Below are 21,556 nucleotides of genomic sequence, written 5' to 3' on the forward strand. Positions count from 1 at the left end.
GTCATCACAATTTAGTTTTCTCTTCCTCTCAGTCATAATTTTTGCTTCTACATGCATGATTGCGATATTGAACTTTTATGACATTTGCCGGAGCTCAATATGGCTCCTTGTCTGTAGCCTCTGATAGTCCCTACTAATTATATGATTTCAGTCCCATAGGCATAGATTGTCATTTTACAAAATTGCTTATTCCTTTAAATAGCTCCTAAAAGGCAAAGGTACACCATTAGAATAATGATAAGTCTGACTTTGTCACTAGGATTCATTACTGATGGGTACTCAAAGCTGCTTGGCAGCCCCCGCATTCGGCAACTGAGAGTGAAAAATATTGATTGTCCTGCAATGAAGATGTTAAAGGAACATATTAAACATTGTGCAGTCCCTTATTCTTTTGATGAGGAGGATATGTCCAACTATGGAGAGCAGTGGACAAACAACATATCGGATTATTCCTCAAATCTCAGTTACATCTGGCAATACCAACCAAGATTACAGGGCTATTTTTGGAGAAATTTTGCTCTGTACAGAGGGAGTGGCTATGTGGCTGACTTGACAACAGAAAAAGAGAATGCATCCAGGTCAGTTATTCTATCAGGTGTCAAATAGCTTTTATGACTGTGCCCATTCACATTTCATTCTGATAACAATATTACATATTCTAGCATTTCCTTTTTTTTCATTCAACATTGCATTTCCTCCCATTTTTCCTGCAGGATTGTTAAATATTTAGCTGAAAGCAATTGGATAGACAGCCACACCAGAGCAATCTTTGTAGAGTTCACAGTCTATAATGCAAATGTAAATCTGTTTTGTGCAACGACACTGACACTGGAGACGAATGGTATCGGTAAGAGATCACTTTGTTCGATTGCTTTTTCTATGGTCAAAGCCTGAATGATAGGCTGAGCAGGATGGACTGATTGACCTTCTCCTATACTTATATTCTACATAAGTTTGCAGCTTTTGCTATGGCAAACCAGACAAAGAACAGGAATAGGATGAAAGTAATATTCTGAATGTTGTGTTGACCACAAGTTGTGACCCTCTTTCAGGTCATGCTTTGATATCAGTTATACATTCTGATACACCTCAAAAGGTCTTTCAGAGACATATGTATAATTTCACATGTTAAATGGGAAATAGGTATTGGTCTTTCAGGAAGCTGGAGTTCACTCAAAATCCTTTGAAGTTAAGTTTGTATTTTACACCTTGTCACCCTTGTCCATGATTTTTGAAAATCATGATTATTGAAGAGGGTTCCAAAGGTTTTCAAATAAATGGCATGCAGCTTCATTGTTGCTAATTATTATTAAAAGCTTGAGGTTATCTGTGTGGATTGGTGCAATTACAACATGTCTTAGTAAGTTTAACTCCAACCACAATACTTTACTTATGACCCAAAATACTCACTGCCTCTTTCATCAGTGTACCAAGGCATGCTACTTACAGGATACTTTGCAACAATTTGCAAAGGTTCCTCACAACACCTTAACTGGTTAACCTGACCGTCTACAAGCACTAGGTACGTGGGGCACGCCATATTTCAAAAGTGGCCTAACCAATGTCCTGTACAGCTGCCACATGACCTCCCAACTCCTATACTCAATGCACTGACAATAAAGGCAAGCTTGGCAAGCCCACCAAACACTATCCTGCAACTCCACTTTCAAGGAACTATGAACCTGCACTCCAAGTCTCTTTGTTCAGCAACACTCCGAATGACCTTACCATTAAATGTATTAGTCCTGCCCTGATTTGCCTTTCCAAAATGCAGCACTTCACATTTTTCTAAATTAAGCTCCATCTGCCAGTCCTCAGCCTATTGGTCCATCTGATCAAGATCCCTTTGACTTCTGAGGTAACCTTCTTCGCTGTCCATTACACCTCTGATTTTGGTGTCATCTGCGAACTTACTAACCATACCTCCTATGTTCACATCCAAATCATTTATATAAATGATGAAAAGTAGTGGACCTGGCACTGATCCTTGTGGCACACCGCTGGTTGCCTGCCTCCTGTCTGAAAAAGATCCTTCTACTATCGCCCTCTGTCTCCTACTTTTGAGCCGGTTCTGTATTCAAATGGCTACTTCTCCCTCTATTCCATGTGATCTAACCTTGCTAACCAGTCTACCATGAGGACCCTTGTCGAACACCTTACTGACGTCCACATGGATCATGTCCACTGTTCTGTCCTCATCAGTCCTCTTTGCTATTTCTTCAAAAAACTCAAATCAAGTTAGTGAGACACAATTCCCAATGCACAAAGCCACATTGACTATCCCTAATCAGTCCTTGCCTTTCCAAGTACACGTAAATTCTGTCCCTCAGGATTCCATCCAACAACTTGCCCACCACCGATGTCAGGCTCACCAGTCTATAGATCCCTGGCTTTTCCTTATCACCTTTCTTAAATAGTGGCATCACATTAGGTAACCTCCAGTCTTTTTGCACCATAACTGTGGCTATTGATGATACAAATATCTCAGCAAGGGGTGCAGACATCACTTACCTAGCTTCCCACAGAATCCTAGAGTACACATGATCAGGTCCTGCGGATTTATCCATCTTTATGCATTTTAAGGCACCTAGCACCACCTCCTCTGTAATATGGACATTTTTCAAGATGTTGCTATCTATTTCCCAATGTTCTATATACTCCATATCCTTCTGCACAGTCCATAATGATGCAAAATACTCGTTTAGTATCTCCCCTGTCTCCTGCGGTTTCACATGTAGGTGGCCTTGCTGATCTTTAAGGGGCCCTATTCACTCCCTAGTTACCCTTCTGTCCCTAATGTATTTATAGAATCCCTTTGGATTCTCCTTAACCCTATTTGGCAAGGCTATCTCAAGTCCCCCTTTACCCTCCTGATTTCCCTCTCAAGTATACTCCTAATGCCTTTGTGCTCTTCTAAGGATTCACTCAATCTCTGCTGTCTATACCTGACATATGCTTCCTTCTTTTTCTTGACCAAAACCCTGATTTCTCTAGTCATCCAGAATTCCCCACGCCTTGCCCCTCACCCTAACAGTTACATTCTGTCCCTGGACTCTCGTTATCTCATTTATGAAGGCTTCCCACTTCGTACTCATCCCTTTACCTGCAAAACATCCACCCCAACCAAGTTTTGAAAGTTCTTGCCTAATACCGTCAAAATTGGCCTTCCTCCAATTAAGAACTTTAAATTTTAGATCTGATCAATCCTTTTCTATTACTATTTTAAAACTAATAGAATTATGTTCATGGACCACAAAGTGCTCCCCTGAGTGACACCTCAGTCACCTGCCCTGCCTTATTCCCTATAGTGGGTAAAGTTTTGCACTTTCTCTAGCAGGTACATTCACATTCTCAGCCCGAAAATTTTCTTGCACACACTTAGCAAATTCCTCCCCATCTAATCCTTTTACACTAGGACAGTCCAAGTCTATTTTTGGAAAGTTAAAATCCCCTACCATGACCACCCTGTTATTCTTACAGTTAGCTGAGATCTCCCTATGAATTAGTTTCTCTATTTCCTGCTGACTATTGGTGGGACCTATAGCACAGTCCCAACAAGGTGATTATTCCTTTTTGTTTCTCAGTTCCACCCAAATAACCTGCCTGGACGTATTGCCAGGAATATCCTCCCTAAGTACAGTTGTAATGTTATCCCTAAACCAAAATGTCACTTCCCCCCTTTTCTTGTCCCCCCTTTCTATCCTTCCTATTGCAACTATACCCTGGAACTTTAAGCTGCCAGTCCTGTCCATCTCTGAGCCATATCTCTATAATCGCTATTATGGCCCAGTCCCAAATTCCCAACCAAGGCCTGAGTTCATCTACCTTACCTGTTGGGCCTCTTACATTGAAATAAATGCAGTTTAATTTATCAGGCTTACCTAGTCCTCTGCTTTGTTCTTGCCTGCCCTGACCGTTTGATTTTCTCCTTTCCTCAACGGTACAAGTTTCAGGCTAATATCTTTCCTCACTGTCTCCCTGAGTCCCACACCACCATCCCACCTTTGCGAGTTTAAATCTTCTTGAACAGTTCTAGCAAATCTCCCTACCAGTATTTTAGTCCCCTTCCAATTCAGGTGCAATCCATCCTTCTTATATAGGTCACTTCTACCCCAGACGAGACTCCAATGATCCAAAAATGTGAATCTTTCTCCCTTGGACCAGTTCCTCAGCCAGGTATTACTCTGCTCCATCCTCCTATTCGTACCCCCACCATCCCCCTCGTTCTCACACACCACCCTACCAACCTCCGGATACAACGCATCATCCTCCGACACTTCCGCCATTTACAATCCGACCCCACCACCCAAGACATTTTTCCATCCCCACCCCTGTCTGCTTTCTGGAGAGACCACTCTCTCCGTGACTCCCTTGTTCGCTCCACACTGCCCTCCAACCCCACCACACCCGGCACCTTCCCCTGCAACCGCAGGAAATGCTACACTTGCCCCCACACCTCCTCCCTCACCCCTATCCCAGGCCCCAAGATGACATTCCACATTAAGCAGAGGTTCACCTGCACATCTGCCAATGTGGTATACTGCATCCACTGTACCCGGTGCGGCTTCCTCTACATTGGGGAAACCAAGCGGAGGCTTGGGGACTGCTTTGCAGAACACCTCCGCTCAGTTCGCAACAAACAACTGCACCTCCCAGTCGCAAACCATTTCCACTCCCCCTCCCATTCTCTAGATGACATGTCCATCATGGGCCTCCTGCAGTGCCACAATGATGCCACCCGAAGGTTGCAGGAACAGCAACTCATATTCCGCCTGGGAACCCTGCAGCCTAATGGTATCAATGTGGACTTCACCAGTTCCAAAATCTCCCCTTCCCCTACTGCATCCCTAAACCAGCCCAGTTCGTCCCCTCCCCCCACTGCACCACACAACCAGCCCAGCTCTTCCCCCCCACCCACTACATCCCAAAACCAGTCCAACCTGTCTCTGCCTCCCTAACCGGTTCTTCCTCTCACCCATCCCTTCCTCCCACCCGAAGCCGCACCCCCATCTACCTACTAACCTCATCCCACCTCCTTGACCTGTCCGTCTTCCCTGGACTGACCTATCCCCTCCCTACCTCCCCACCTATACTCTCTCCACCTATCTTCTTTACTCTCCATCTTCGTTCCGCCTCCCCCCTCTCCCAATTATTCCAGTTCCCTCTCCCCATCCCCCTCTCTGATGAAGGGTCTAGGCCCGAAACATCACCTTTTGTGCTCCTGAGATGCTGCTTGGCCTGCTGTGTTCATCCAGCCTCACATTTTATTATCCACCACTACCTCTGGCAGCTCATTCCATATGTGCACTGCTCTCTGCATGAGAAAGTTTCCCCTTTTGCACAAACTAAAGAAATCTAATGATCAAATCCAAACTGTGTTCATACAAATATACCTTATTTAATTCTACAGGGGCCTTTATTACCTCCACAGAACTGGAAAGCATACAACTGGTTCATAACAGAGACATTACAATTCTGTTTGCTGCAGTAAAGATTACGTATTTGGTCTTTGTTGTTTATTATATGGTGCTACAGGTAGGTGCAAAATAGTTATACAGTAGTACTATCCTACAACACGACGGTCAGAAACAACTATGTCAAATCAGTCTGTGTTCTAATACATATTAAGGAGTTAAGTGTGTAAAGTGTTAAGTGTTAAAACAACGTATGTAGAGAAGTGGCCGCATTGTAGTTTTTCAAATTATTCTGATCCAGTGGGATTATTCTTGAGAATAAAGCCAAACTATCACAATAAGGTAATCGGATGATTTTCTCAGGAATATTTTTTGACAACACGTTAACAAATTCATGTTTATTCTAAAGTCCTTTCATCTTTTGGTGGACATAATAATGTATATACAATAACCAAACATCTGCTACAGTTTATCATTTGTTAGCTTGAGTATTGATTACTTTTTCTAAAATTTAAATTAATAACTGGAGAAAATATGACAAAGATGTTGCACTGTTGCTTAACCAAAGGAATCATAGAATGATTGAATCTCTACAGTGTGGGAGCAGGCCATTTGGACCATCGAGTCCACAACATCCTTCCAAAGAGCATCCCACCCAGACCCATCCCATCCCTGTAATCCTGCATTTCCCATGGTCTATTCTGTGCATCTTCGGACTGTGGGAGGAAACTGGAGAGCCTGGAGGAACCCCATCCAGACACAGGGAGAATGTGCAAACTTCTCACAGACAGTTGCCGGAGGCTGGAACCGAACCCAGGTCCCTGGCGCTGTGAGGCGTAAAGGATATGTTAATTTGCATGTTTATCAAATGCTGAAAATAATATTAGTTGCATCTCCTTTCATAGGGAAAGCTCCTCAGACAGCAGCATTGGAAATATTTCCAGGATAAGTGTAACTTGATGGAAACATGCATCATCCTGTGCAGCTGGTGTGCTTTTGTACTGTTTATTAAACGGCTATCTCTGGAAAGAGGAACTCTACATTATTATCTTGAAAATCCTCAAAGGTACTTCTTTGATATGATAAAGCTTTAATTTCTCTGACATTTCTGTAGCCTTGACATTTTATGACATGATCCATGTGTTTTGCTTCTTAAACTATTACTGATGTTATTTTTATATACGATTGTTGCAAACTTCTCTGTGTTTAATTTCTCAAATTGCTGATAAATTCCTGTTTCAATGCATGTCTCTCCTGCAAACCACACATTCTCCCAAACCCCACTAACACATCCCATTTTGTGACAGTGCATTTAGAAGCTGAACTACATATCCAACTCCACATTAATATGAATTCAGCCCACATACATCTGTGGTGCAGTGAGTCTACCTCAGAGCAGGAGGTTCTAGGTTCAGGTCCCACCCCAGGAATCATAATGTGTACAAACAGCTTCTTTGCATTATGCACCAATAGTGGGGAGTAAGAGCAGGAGAGATACCTGGTCAGCCACATGGTGGAAAGAATATTGGAGTCTCTACCATCACTACCCATAGCAGTAGGTTGCAATGTACGTTTAAAAATGCATGTTGCCACAGCAACTCAGAATTTCTGAGTGAACTCCAACACACCACCATCACATTGTTACAAAATGGCCAGCTGGATCCTCACATCCACCTAATGAGATGAAGTGGCAGGCAGCAGGGAGAGCTGTAAATTTGGGCATCATGCCAATAGTCCTAGGCATTGCACCCTCCTGCTGGCCCAATGAAATTTTAGCACCAGGACAATCTGGGGCCAGTCAAATAAAATCGAAGTTCTGGCAAGCAAAAGGCTGCTTCCTTCTTGTGCCCTTTTTGGCCCACCAGTGTCCCTTTACTCACCAATCCAATTTGTGCCCAGGTGCCTGTCCCTGTGCCCACCTACCTTTACCCTGTTGACCCTGGTGCTCAGCCCTGCCCTTGCCTGGATCCATCAGCCTGAGTTCAGTGAAACTTTTGATTCTCTTGAAGGTTAGGTCCATCCCCAGTTCTCGCTGTATCATCCTCGATGAGGCCACTGCTGGGACAAGGCGGCTGTTGGCCATTTGTGTGTCAGCAGTTCCTTCGAGGCAGAACTTCCTGACCAATGGGAGTAGAAGGGCCTGTCGCAAGTCAATCCATGGCCAGATAATCATTAAAAAGCTGTAGGGGAACCTGCTAATTTGGGGTGACCTCACATAGACTGTTATAAAAAACATAGCATCAGGCAGGCTAGGTATGTTAGCATGTCCCTTGGCACCTTCACTTTGCTCTACCCTTCAGTAAGATCATGGTTGATCAGATTACTCCACATTCCAGCCTGTGGAGGAATTGCTTCACTCAGAGCATGGTGAAACTTCTGAAATCTCAGCTGCAGAAGGCTATGGAAGTTCAATGAGTGAGCATGTTCAAGACAAAAGTCAATAGATTTCAGGGGACTAATGTCATCAAAGGTATGGGAAAGTAACTGAGGTGGCTATTAAGCATGATCTATTTGAATGCTGGAGCAGGCTCTCTAGGCTGAATGACCTGCTGAAGTTCATATGTTCCCATGTTCTGCCTAACACCCTCTCGCTTCTAAAATATTTGTTGACTTCTACCTTAACATTATTCAAAAATTGTGCTTCCAACAGTATGCGATTTGCAAAAACTCAGATTGTCTGCGAGAAAAAAATTCTCCACATTATTAAAATAAGTGACCATTTATTTCTAATCAGGGACCCTTGTTCTATATTCTCTCACAAGAGGAAACATCTTCTTCAAATCTGTCCTGTCAAGGTCCCTTAGAATCTTATACGTTTCAATTTCTTATTTTTCTAACTCCAGCAGATATAAGCCTAGTGTGACCAGCCTTTCCTCCTAACACAGCTCAGCCATTCCAGGTATTAGAATAGTAAAGCCCTTTTGAACTGCTTCCAAAGCATTTATGTCCTTCCATAAATAAGGTGACCAATGCTCTGTGACAATATTCCAGATGCAGTCATACCAATGCCTTTAATAATTGAAAAGTTCCCTCCTTACTTTTGTACTCAATTCTCTGGCAATAAACAATATAATTCTATTAGTTTTCCTAATTTCTTGCTGTACTTGCAGATGACTCTGCATCTCAGAGTTCTGCCATCTCTCGCCATTTAGATAATATGCTTCGTTATAATCTTGCTGCTAATATGGGCAATTTCACATTTTCCCACATGTTATTCCATTTGTCTGATTTTTGCACACTCATTCAATATACTTACAACCTCCTAATATTGTCTTCCCAACTATTTTTCCTAACTATCAACAAATTTAGTAATCATACCTTTGGTTCTTTCATCAGAGTCATATATATAAATTGTGAAAGGTTGAGACCCTAGCAGTGATCCCTTGGCACACCACTTGTTATAACTTGTGAACCTATTTTGTTTCCCTTTAGCTAACCCTTATCTCTAACTTTTACCACACCTTTCCAAATTTGTTTCCTTGGTCTAACTATCTAGTTTTTGTGCTGAGGGTTCATTGTATGGGTTGTGTTTTATTCTGCCTGATAACTTCACAACCTGAACATAAACTGGTACTAAGATAAGCTAATAACCATTATCCATGCCATATGTTGCCTCCTCTACCTTGTGTCTTTATTTTCAACAATAACCTTTGATGTGGCACCTTATCCAAAGCCTTCAGAGAATCTAACTACAGTACATTCACTGCTAACCCTTTATCCACAGTACATATTAGGTTTTTAGAGACTCCAATATATTGGTTTAACTTGATTATCTTTCACAAAATCAAATTGCTGAATTACCTTGTGTTTTTCTAAGTGCCCTCATAATAGCTTCAAACATTTTCCCCATGACAGATATTAAACTAGCTGGCCAGCATTTCCAGCTTTTATTCCTGTCTCTGTGGACCTGTGAACCTTACCCACAAGTGATGTCTTTATCATTTCACACCTTCTCCCAACTTGCTTCTACATCCTGGTCAACTCTCTTTATTATTGTAATGCTATCATGAATTAGCAAAGCCATCCCTTCACCTATTCATAACTTGCTGTTCGTCTTTAATCTCATGTTCCAATCTGAGTTATTCAGCAGCCTCTGCAATAGCTGTCCAACTGTACTTCTTTGTTTTTATTTTGCAATCTGTTCATCTGTTTTGTTTCAAGCACCACAGGTAATTAAATACAGAACCTTTAGTTCTGATGTTATATGATATTTGTAATCTATATCCTTATCTTTTGATAAATTCTTGGATTTGTACGTTCTCTATTCTTGTCTGTCATGGTCTGTTTATCATTTCCCATATTCATTTTTCTCTTCCCTTGTCTCTAACTTTTACCACACCTTTCCAAATTTGTTTCCTTGGTCTAACTATCTAGTTTTTGTGCTAAGGGTTCATTGTATGGGTAGTGTTTTATTCTGCCTGATAACTCCACAACCTGAACATAAACTGGCACTAAGGCTAGCTAATGATGATTATCAAAAGTTCTTTGAGTGATTTAAACCTGGTTCAGCAGATAGAAAACTGATAGGTAATTGAAACTGCCCCAGATAGCTACGCACCAAGCCCCTACTCTGATCCAACTGTTTCTCATTTTAATCTGGTTGCTTCAGAGAAACTCTTCAGCCAGAAACCTCCTTGAAATATGCTGATTGGAATTACTTGATGTCATTAAGATCCAATTGTCAATTCAAAATAGAGGACTGTGTAGAAACCAGGGGGTTGCCCAGTCAAATGGGATGAGCAGTCAGTGTCAGTCATGACTCATAAGATGCATTGTTTTACTTGTGGTGAAGCTGAAAGCATTCAGGTTTCCCCTTGCCTCAAATACACCTCTCCCTTCCCATCACAAGATTCTCCCAAATCTTCTTGCTGACAACTTTGCCAGGTGGTAGGGACCATGCTTTTGGTTTGAGATGGCCTTGTGCCACCCAATGAGAAAGAAGACATCGGAAGACCTCCATGCTAGCCATCAAGCTTTCGGCTATATTGTTAGCTAATAGTAAAATGTAGGGTATGCAAGATAGTTTGATCTTAGAGTAGGATAATAGGTCGGCACAACATTGTGGGCTGAAGGGCCTGTACTGTTCTATGTTCTACCTCCACAGATTTGTTAGTTTCCATGGGATGATGAGCATAAACTCAGCTTTTACCTCCATTATTGCTGTTTTGGTGGCACTAACCACAATAAAACTCTGGTATCTGCTACACCTGGATCCAAAGCTGCATCTATTCACATCTGCAATGCAGAGAGCCTGGGGGTGTCTCAGAGGTTTATTTGTTGTCCTCATTCTGCTACTTGTGTCCTACTCCAGTGTGGTAAGGAAGAAACAACCTTTCTACTGCATGATATTTAACTTAGAACATAATGATTTGTCATCGACTGTCATATTTCAGTTGATAACAAAATAAAGAGTCTGATTTTTGTCGTTTTTAATCGTGAAACTGCAAGTGTTTACTGGTGTTGCCCAGTGAAACTGACAGCAACTTTGATCTTCTCACAAGCAGTTAAATGAGGAAATCTGGATGTTGTTGTTAGACATTCCACTCTACTCCACAGGGTGTGCTGCTGGAATCCTGATAAACAGAATTCAGTTATGAAACACTGATATGTTGTGAACTTTCACTTTTTATCCAATTATTCTTGCTATATATGTCCTTGCAAAAATTACAGCTTCTAGAATCTGGTGCAACTGACATTTTGACGGTGTGCGAAGTGTGATTGAGGTGGAGATGAGACACCTTGCCACATGACTATGGTTTGCTTAATGCTTATCAGGGAACATTAAATTACAGGCATGGAAGAGATTGTCAAGCCTTAGTCCCTGTACTTTCCATGTGAGCGACTAGTACTGTATCATCAGTGTACAGGAATTCCCTTATCAGAATGAATTGTGTTTTTTGTCTTTGCTTTCAGTCTAGACAGATTTTACAGCTTGCTGTCTGATCTAGTGTGCAAGTTAAAATCCTGAGAAAGAAGATGCCAAAGGGAGAGGGAGCCAGGACATAGGCCTACTTCACTCTGAAACCATTAGAAGTGGAGCTGTCATACTGTTCAGTACAGTGCACGTAGTCATCAAATACTCACCTTGACCCAGGTTGTTGGGATTGGCACAATTTACCTAATGTTCACTACATAGATAGTTTATTCTGTGAAGGCCTTGTAGAATGTTACAGAAGTGATTGCAACATTTTCTGATGTTGAAAAAAATGAATCACTGATACATGCAGTGATCACAATGTGGTATGGACGTAATAGAGTACAAACAGAAACAATACAGTTCATCATACCTGAGAAGGGAAAAGAGAATTAAATGTTCCAATTCTAGGTCAGTTGTTGAGTGAAGTTTTAACGTAAATTGAGAAACAATGCTGCTGAATGAGGTATCTATGATTCAGATTTAAAAGATGTAGATCAGCATTTTCAGAGACCTTCCAAACAGGAAAAAGTCAAATAAAGCTATTTATCTAAATTTCAGCAGAGTGCATAAGAATGCCTCATTGCTAAAACTCTAATTAATTTGACTTAGTCAAGTAAATAATAGAGGAAGTTATTGTCAAAATATGGAGACTATCTAAATGACCTGTAATTTCTGAATTTTGTAGACCTATGTGATTATGGGCCTGAATCTATCGTCCTACAGTACATTCTTCAAGGCTGTGACAACAATCTTCCTTCTCCAGCTCGGGAGCTTTAACTATGACGAGGTTGGGAAACATTTTATATTTTATGAGTGAATTTTACACAAGGATAAACTAATTTAACAAGCTGTGTGTGGAGTGAGACTAACAGTCTGGACTTTTAATGTTTTAGCTTGTTCTATACTGTTAGCTGCACATTGAGATAGAGGTCTGAAGTTTCACAGGCTGTGGGTTTCTGCACATATGAGGCTTCCTGCTCCTTTTCTCTAAGCTAGGCTTTTCAACTCCATATGTACTGTAATGTTCCTTGTACATAGGTTATCAAATACTGTACTCTTGCGTAATGCCAAGCATCTCTCCCTTTTAATGCTCATTTTAGACTGGTTTCCTTTTGTTTGGTAAGTCACAATCATGTGATCAGATATCATCATGATTTGCATGAATTCCATTATTCCGCATCTCTCCACATGTTCATCCCTAATTTGTCCTCATTATTCTAGTAGTTTACCTCTACTTATTTTTATAGACTTTGTATTCATTAACATCAGTATTACAATTAGCACTATTATCACCACCTTCAACTAAACCATTGACTCTCTAGGTATCTGGCTGTGTATGGAACATATTTGACATGAGAAAATGTAATCTTGTGTCTTTTAAAATACCTGGCCTCCACACAGATTGTTCTACTCTTGCTCTGCTCTTTGTGATACCTGTGTAGTTTCTATAGGATTTCTCTTTGATTTTGGCAAAGTCACTCTATTGACAAATGACACTGAATCTTCTACTATTGTGAAGTGTTGTTTTTGCTTGTAGTACTTTTTCTGTATTTGGCCTGTTGAACTATATTTCAAGCATCCTTGAAGTTCAATAGTTGTGGACCCCTTGTCATATTTCTGAGCTTGCACAGGTTTGTCAGAGTTTGCTCTCAATTGCTGATGAAATTGCAGAATAAAACTGCACTTCGCCTGCAAGAATAAGATCTTTTATTTTTTCCTCCATCCCTTACTGCTCTTACATGGCATGGAACACAGATTATGGCATTTTTGTATGTCATCACTTGAAACCCAAATCTTTGAACATGTAGATGTATATTCGAGATTCTTTTCAATCCTAATAAAGTGACTAAAGGCTTGTCTTGACCTGAAATTTCAGTCCCATAAAGTAATTTGTGAACCTTTCACATCGCCATGTAACTGCTAATGTTTCTTTCTCTATGGTCTGCAAGCATCTGTTCAGTCTCTTGTCAAAGCTCTCAATGTAAAATAGTCCAGTTTTCATGTACCATTAGTTTGTCCTTGAATAAGGACTGTTCCTAGCCCTGCTGTACATACAAAAAAAGGCTGTAACTGTTCACCAGTTGCAACTATTCTGAATGATTTTTGCTCAGACTTTAGCATTTTCTGTGGCTTTGATTTGTTGCTTGGATATAGTGGAGTAAGTCAGTAAATATTGTGTGTCTTTATTACAGACTTAATATAAATCATGAAATGGAATTCAGTGCAGCTGGTGAGCAATGACATGGAAAAGTCTCCACCCTTCTATGCAACAAATTTCCAGCATTTTTAATTGTTAGAAGGAACAGCTTTGTACTTTAATTTTATGCCATTTGTCCAAGATATGCAAAGCTGCTTCAAATGGTGGGGGACTATGGTTCCAAAAGAGATTAGAGTCTGTTTAACTGAGTTGATGTTTCTTCATTATAACTTCTCACACCTTAGAGATATCATCTGTTTAATTTTGAAATAGTTTTTATTTATAGCAATCATGCAACAGCATAACAGGAATCCTTTTACCTTAGATTACTCTTACTCCCTGAGTGGATAATGATAATCAGTCTGCAAGGAACAAAGATTGCAGCTTTTTTCATAGATATTTCCTTCATTTTCAATTGTAGCCTTAAGTTTAGGAAATGTTTCCCGTTAATTTAATGAAATCAGAATCTCACAATGACCCTTAGTTTATTGCATTGGTTATAAAGGTGCCAGCTCATATGAACAAATGATGTTGTGAAGTCTCTTGCTTTACTAACTATGTGTTTATGTTTATCTGCACCCAGGTATTAGAACATTATCCCATTTCAGGTGCAATTATTATTGCTTCCTCCACCATCTGTATGACGTTTGTGATCTTAAACCTCTTTCTATCAATAATTCTAGTGACCTTCAGAGAAGAGCGCAATTCTCCGATGGTATGTACACATTTCCTGAGAGAAAATAAATGTTCTGCAATAAGTTGGCTAAATGTATCTGCATACAAGTGGCTTTGAAGTTCCTTTTGCATATTCCCATTATGACTCAGCTGGCTAGGGTAACAAGGTGAAGAGGACAGTAGGATTTACTTTGGTTTACTCCAGCAAAAAAAAACTGAGATAAATACAAGGGGGTGAGTGGATTCCTTTCAAGCCACAAACAAAACTGGTTCCACGAGAATAGATGAGGCAACAGTAGGACTACACAGAGCACAAAGGATCTGAGTGAACTGATTCCAGCTGTTGGGAGGAAAAGCTGCAAATAACCTCAAACCCCTTTAAAGCCTCACAGGATCCATCTTTGAGTAATTTTCATACTACTGAACCTTTCCAGTCGATATCACATAACTAAACCAGATGAGAGATTGCCCAGGTGGGGGCAGATTTCCAACTTCCAGAGGGAAAAGCTGCAAATCACAGAAAATTCATAATTGGATAAGCTACAAGTCAGGCGCAGACCCTTGGGATTCCAATGCACTAGTCAACTAGTTGGTACAATGTCTCCCTTTTCTGACTCTTCAGTTAGACTAGAGAAATTCCCACCCTGAGAGGGTGTGCCACCACAAGCAGTCCCTGCCTGTACCCATACCCATGTACACAGCTGAACTGTGAACAGACATACTGCAAGTCACGCCTTTGTCTGATGGTAAGGGTCATAACTGTAGAGAATGATCTTGAATGACCACAGATTTTCAACATTTACATATTTCCTGGTAATAAATGCTGGCTAGCCATTGATGCCCACATCCTTTGAGTAAATAAAAAAAGACCAGGACAGCAATGAACATTTAGTGGTTATTTCATGCAGTTGCTTGTAATGATAAATGTAGCCATGGTACATCCATGGGAAGACATGGCAAGTGGTTTCCCATCAGTCAACCAATATTCTACTTGGAGGATTTAGGAAGATTCTGATTATAGCATAGAAAAAGCTGACTTGTATTGTACGGTCCTTAGATCTGTCAATATAATAGGGATGGGCTGCATTATTTACCATCATACCAGTTTATAATTTTCTGAAGAATTGAAATTTTCATTACATTATACATATATTGTTAGCATTTCACATTTTTAAAAATCTGATCATCTTACTCCTGATTTGTTTTTTGTTCCAGCCATCTGACGATCAGGAAATAGTAGACCTGCTGTTGAAGAAACTTTACAGCTTCTTTGGAAATCAAGGCAATGTGAAATCCTCTAAGCAGAGAAAAGCTGACTAAATTATCATAAAACAGCAAGCATATATTTGGTCTATCTACTTATTTTGTAATCAAGCCCATTTTGGCTCTATACACCTCTCCCTTGACAAAAACCTCTGTTCCCTGATCCCCAAAGGAAAGAAATGAAATTGCTTTATATTCAACCATCCCCAAAATCCTTCATTAAATCCTGTCTGGTTGCCTTCAAATACAACTCCCTACCCCCAACAGCGCAGTCATTGTAGGCTATTCAGGATTTGATCACCTGAACCTATCTTTAGCATGATTATTGTAGACTGTTCCCGCATGTGCCGGTAGTTTATTTGTCAAATGTATCTTTGCTGCAAGCATAAATACACCTTCAAGAAAAAGATCTACAACGTCATGAAAAGTAAGAAAAATATTGCTTTTCTCTTTTGAAGCTCATTAGTGAGAAACCTTTGATAATAATGTAATTGCACAGCCAATTCAGGAAATTAGTAATTTTACATAGCAAGGTGTAGAGCTGGATGAACACAGCAGGCCAAGCAGCATCAGAGGAGCAGGAAAGCTGACATTTCGGGCCTAGACCCTTCTTCAGAAAAAAAATTTCTGTGTACATTTTCTTTTCTGAAGAAGAGTCCAGGCCCAAAATGTCAGCTTTCCTGCTCCTCTGATGCTGCTTGGCCTGCTGTGTTCATCCAGCTCTACACCTTGTTATCTCAGATTCTCCAGCATCTGCAGTTCCTACTATCTCCAAAACAATTAGTAATTTTGGTGCTTTTTGTCATTGGATTTATTTAGTTTGATTTCTAAGAAAGCAATGATTAAGGTCAGAAATTGACTGGTTTCAGGAAGGGACGTAATATCCTTTCAGATTGTTGAAGGAAAAATAGAGTGCCAATATTGCAGAGTTGATACAAAAAAATACAGGATATCTCCTGATTTCCCACAGGAACAGACTTACTGCTTGTGCATAGGTGCCCTGCATTAACACTGTCCAATCAGGCTCTCTTACCACTGTGAAAGGATCATAGATATCATTTTCACCGGCCTTTGCTCTTTACTTTAATTTCAATGCAGGAGGATCATTCTGAGATGTCTGGATACACCACATTTGACTTAGTATTAGCAAGTTTATTGAATAGGAAGATGTTAAACTGTCATCACCAATTTAAAGGATATAAATAGATACCAGATACTTTCTATCTTTTGTATGCTTACCTGATGGTACATAACTGCTACTGAGAAGTTTAGCTACCAGCTACTATGCTGCTAATCCATTTATCACTTCGCAGGAGAGCGTCTCCTACAGTTTGTTGATCTGTATGAATCTCTCAGATCTTGAAATTCCTCCTCAATATAACTGCTTTTTGCCATTCTCTTCATCAATTGAAGCCACTGTGACCACACAGCATTGAGTTTAGATTCCAAAACCTTCTATTGTAAAGCAAACACAAGAGGAGTTAAACAGGAAAACAACTCAGATGGGCACTTGATATGCTTTAACATGGCCATATCCCTTATTAATACCATAACTTCGACACCTTTATCACAAGGGCTTCTGTGATACCTTGTGCTGCACTTTCAACCTCACCCTGCACTCATTTCCATGTACGTGTATCTATTAAGATGTCAACCTCAAAAGGACATGTTACTGTCTTGTGTGTAGCTGGTAAGTGATCAGTTAATTGTTACAGGCTGAGGGGCAACATGATAGAGGTATGCAAAATTACAAGAGGAACGGATAGGGTGAATAGCTAGAGTCTTTTCTTGAGGGTGGAAATGTCAAATACTGGGCAATATCAATTTAACTTGAGGCGTGAAAGTTTAAAGATGTGTGAGGCAAGTATTTCTCACAGAGGATACTAGCTGCCTGGAACATGCTGCCAGGGGAAGTGGTAGAAGCAGACACGATAGCATCATTTAAGAGGCCTTTAGACACGCACATGAATAGGCAGGGAATAGGGAGATACAGACTGTACAGGCAAATGTGATTAGTTTAGAATAGCATCATGGTCAGCGCAGACATGGTGGGCTGAAGGGCCTGTTCCTGTAGTGTACTATTCTATGTTCTACTTGCCCATTGTGTTTGGTGTTCGCAGCAATTGAAAACTTAAGATCTCGGTGTGGCTTTGGATTCAGCATGTGGGTTCCTAGCATTTTAAAACATAAATCCCAAAGAAAATCTAATTCCAATTCACTCCATCCATAACTATAAGTAGAGATAAGCATGTAACTAATATCATACATTCTTATTTGAAACCTAGAAAATTCTTTGTATACTGTAGTAAAATAAAGTCGCCATAGTCTTGCCAGACCATAGGGCTAGTCTCTCATTAGAGAAAGAGAGAGAGAGAGAGAGAGAGATGGAGAGAGAGAGAGAACTGTGGCGATTTACATTTGTAATTTTCTTCTTTTTCCACACCACATATTTGTTTGCCTGTTCCACCCTGTATTTAATTATGCCTAACTAGGTAATGCAATTTCAACTTGCTGCTATCAGAAAATAAACTATACATTGTTATGAAAGATAACGCTGCTCCATGTTGAGACTCTCTAGTTGTTCATCTTCTACCACTGATAATTAGTTGGCCCTTAGACTCAGCAAATAAAGGGAGATTGGGAGCACAGGCCTGTTCCCTATACAGGCTGCTGGTGGTAGATACTCAGAACTCAATATGACACATCACAAAGATGGTAGCCTATCATATATTAATTTAAAGGTTAAATCATTTAAGAGTGTGTACATTGTATCTGCATGTAAGAAGTAAACCATTCACCATAAACCTAAAAGGGAAAGCAGAACAAGAGTACCAAACACAAAACAAGCCAAAATCTTGTTACTTTATGTTTCCATGATATGGTGCCTAGTTCATGGATTTGTAATTTTACTTAGACCTGTTTGTCCACTCCATTCTATAACAAGGTTACACCCTATTCTGTAATCTGCATTATTGTTATGAAATAGGTGACTAAAATCTAATTTTGAGCACATAAATTACTTCTAATTGATACTTATAATACAGTTGAGAACTGCCTGTATAACTTCCCTTTCAACCTTGGATTGGTTTCAGACAGTAAAGGGCTTGCATATTACACTCATGCAAACTTGCAGCCACATCATTATTTGTTTAAATATCATTCACACATTTCAGATGATATAGCCCTCAACTTTACATTCAAATTTTCACACTTGCCTTTTTTAAAACTTTGTTTCATATTGAGGCCAGGCCTTGTGGTATTATCCCTGGACTATTAATCCAAAGACCCAGGTAATGTTCTGGGATATGGAGGAATGGTGTGGTGTTAAGTCAGTGATCAGCTATGTAGCCATTAAAAGTAAGAACAAGCTCAAGCAGCTAAATGAACTGCATCTGTTCGAACATTCATATGTAAAATATTACTGCTGAAGCGAATTGTAATAAAAAGGTAGATTTACCTAAACTATCTTTTACTCTGTTACTATCATCAAGCTCTGTTTTATTCATAGCCTGAAATGGGCATAAATGGGTGAAGTGAGCAATGAAAACTGCTTAAGAATGATTGTGAACATTTCTTATTGTTATTGTTATACCCTATGTATTGTTTCACACAGGAGTTGTGTTCTTACAAAAGTGCCACCATTTACCATTTTATTATCAAATTTCCATTTCACAGATTGATATGCATCACTAGGATTTTTATTGATGATCAATTAAATTTAGAAAAATTCTTAAACAACAAAATGTACCTGTCTTTCAAGCTCTGAATAAAAACAAACTAATATCATTGTATTAGGTGATAATGGGAACTGCAGATGCTGGAGAATCCAAGATAATAAAATGTGAGGCTGGATGAACACAGCAGGCCAAGCAGCATCTCAGGAGCACAAAAGCTGACGTTTCGGGCCTAGACCCTTCATCAGAGGGTCTAGGCCCGAAACGTCAGCTTTTGTGCTCCTGAGATGCTGCTTGGCCTGCTGTGTTCATCCAGCCTCACATTTTATTATCATTGTATTAGGTGTTGCTCCAAGGAGAGATTGGGGTGTTATGTCATCATACAAGTTTCTAAACAGGTATAAAAAGTAATCTAAAAGAATAACACAATATTGCCTTTATCTCAGCAAAAGTAGAATGCAAAAATAAGGAGGGCAAGTTTCGGTATATAAGTCTCAGTCAGATCTCATCAGGAGTACCGTGTTCAGTTTTGGGCAGTGCATCTCAGGAGTGACTCAATTCGTATTGAACATTCTTGATGGAAAGTTCAGACATGCAGTATTGAACTACCTGAACACCTGCTTAATTGACAGCTCTGGGTTTCTAATCTCTGTTGTCAATTTCATTTGAGAGGTTTCAAACCTTCCAGTTTTTACTATTGATACTTTAAAGAATTTAGATGATTGTTACCTTTGTTGGTTTATTGTTTAACATGTTTAAAAAGATTTTTAAACATTGTTGCAAGTAATGAATGACTTTTTAAAAGCTTTCTTCAAACACATCCAATTATTGCCAGGATTCATTTGTTCTGCACCATGTATAATGTGGGTAGGTGGGGGGACAGTAGTTGCAATGTCACTGAATAATAATAGAGACTAAGGCTCTGTGGATAATTACTCAAGGCCCACCACGGCAGCTAATTGAATTTAAATTCAATTAATAAATCTGAAATATAAAGCTAGATTATCTAACTGTGGTCATGAAACTATTATCAATTTTTGTAAAAACTTATCTGCTTCACGAATCTTCTGAAGAAGGAAGGAATCTGCAGTCCTTCTCTGGTCTGGCCTACATGTGACTTCAGACCCATTGAAATGGAATTGATTTTTACCTGCCTTCTACAATGGCCAAGCAAGCCACTCAGCATTCATGGGAAAACAGGGATGGACAACAATTGATGGCCAAATCAATGATGCCCATATCCCATGAAATAATAAAGAAAAGCAAGGCAGGAAATGTCATATATTGGTATGGGCAGCATTGGGGGCTATGTGAGGGGTGAGGAAGGATGGTAGGCATAGCCTGGTAAAGTGGATACGGGGGTGGGGGTGGTGGGAGGGGGTTGGTGATTCGGATTTTTAGTTTGGTACAGGGGTCAGGTGTCCCTGAGGAGTGGATGGGTGTGCATATCCTAGCATACTGGACAATGAGATGATGTGTATGGAACCCAGTGAGTGTCTACAAGGTGAGAGAGAATGACGGCTTAAGAGCTGTTTTTGGTGTGCTGTGTTTTTTTAACCCTTGGCGATGATTTTCCTCAGCACATGAGGCAGGCCTTTTAAATAGCCCACCTCAGTACCCAGCAGTCCATGTGGCTCGCTCAGACCTCTCTTCTGGGATCAGTTAACCCAAATGAAGCCCACATCCACCTCCCCAGCAATAAAGGTCTTGCCTTTGTGTATATTTTCTCTGGGAACAGGCATGCAAAGCCAGGATAATTTCCCAACTATTACTGCCTATCTTGGTGAAAATCCAGGTCACACTCTTTAAAATGATGAAGGCATTTACTTGGATATATGCAGGTAATCTATTTCCTCTGTTGGAGGAATCCAGGACAAAGTGACGTGTAATCTTCAAATTAGAGCAGGCCATTTAGGATTGAACTCGAGAAGCATTTTTCATATGAAGGACAGAGGGAATTCAGGAAGTACCATTGCTCCCCACCAGTCTAACACACTCCACATCTTATAAACTTCCAAAAGGCTATGGATGTTGGTTCAGGTCCAACTTTCAACCCAGATAGCAACAGCATCAATAGATTCTCATTAGATCGAAGCATCAAGGGATATGAAGCAAAAATAGGCAGAAAATAAGTTAAGATATGCTTAACTAAGATGTAATAGAACACCAGAATAAGCTCTGAGGGACAAATAGTCTCCTTGTTTCTTTGTTCCTAAATATCAAAGGAATATTTTCAAAGCAATATAATCAACTTAAAATGAATTCTTACATGATTATCTGACTAATTACAAAACTGTTGAAATTCAAAAATGACTAAAGAAGTTAATCTAAAACATCCAATCTATTGTTGTTGCTCTATAATATTTCACAATTTTTAAACTTTCTGATTTGATTGCAATATCACAATAATCACTAA

General features: G+C 40.0%; 1 protein-coding gene across 1 annotated transcript in view; it reads left to right on the forward strand.

The window, feature by feature from the left end:
* LOC125459953 (polycystin-1-like protein 2) overlaps nucleotides 1-15,523 on the forward strand; it is a 93,885-nt gene extending 78,362 nt beyond the window's left edge. Inside the window, exons 23-30 of the mRNA XM_059651535.1 lie at nucleotides 260-578; nucleotides 714-847; nucleotides 5,411-5,535; nucleotides 6,320-6,480; nucleotides 10,519-10,729; nucleotides 12,017-12,118; nucleotides 14,112-14,243; nucleotides 15,419-15,523. Coding sequence (XP_059507518.1) covers nucleotides 260-578; nucleotides 714-847; nucleotides 5,411-5,535; nucleotides 6,320-6,480; nucleotides 10,519-10,729; nucleotides 12,017-12,118; nucleotides 14,112-14,243; nucleotides 15,419-15,523 — 1,289 coding nt within the window. The remainder of the gene's footprint in view (nucleotides 1-259; nucleotides 579-713; nucleotides 848-5,410; nucleotides 5,536-6,319; nucleotides 6,481-10,518; nucleotides 10,730-12,016; nucleotides 12,119-14,111; nucleotides 14,244-15,418) is intronic.
* Nucleotides 15,524-21,556: the final 6,033 nt, after the last annotated feature.

The sequence above is a fragment of the Stegostoma tigrinum genome, chromosome 16 (genome assembly GCF_030684315.1).
Source record: "Stegostoma tigrinum isolate sSteTig4 chromosome 16, sSteTig4.hap1, whole genome shotgun sequence".
In the NCBI taxonomy this organism is placed as follows: domain Eukaryota; kingdom Metazoa; phylum Chordata; class Chondrichthyes; order Orectolobiformes; family Stegostomatidae; genus Stegostoma; species Stegostoma tigrinum.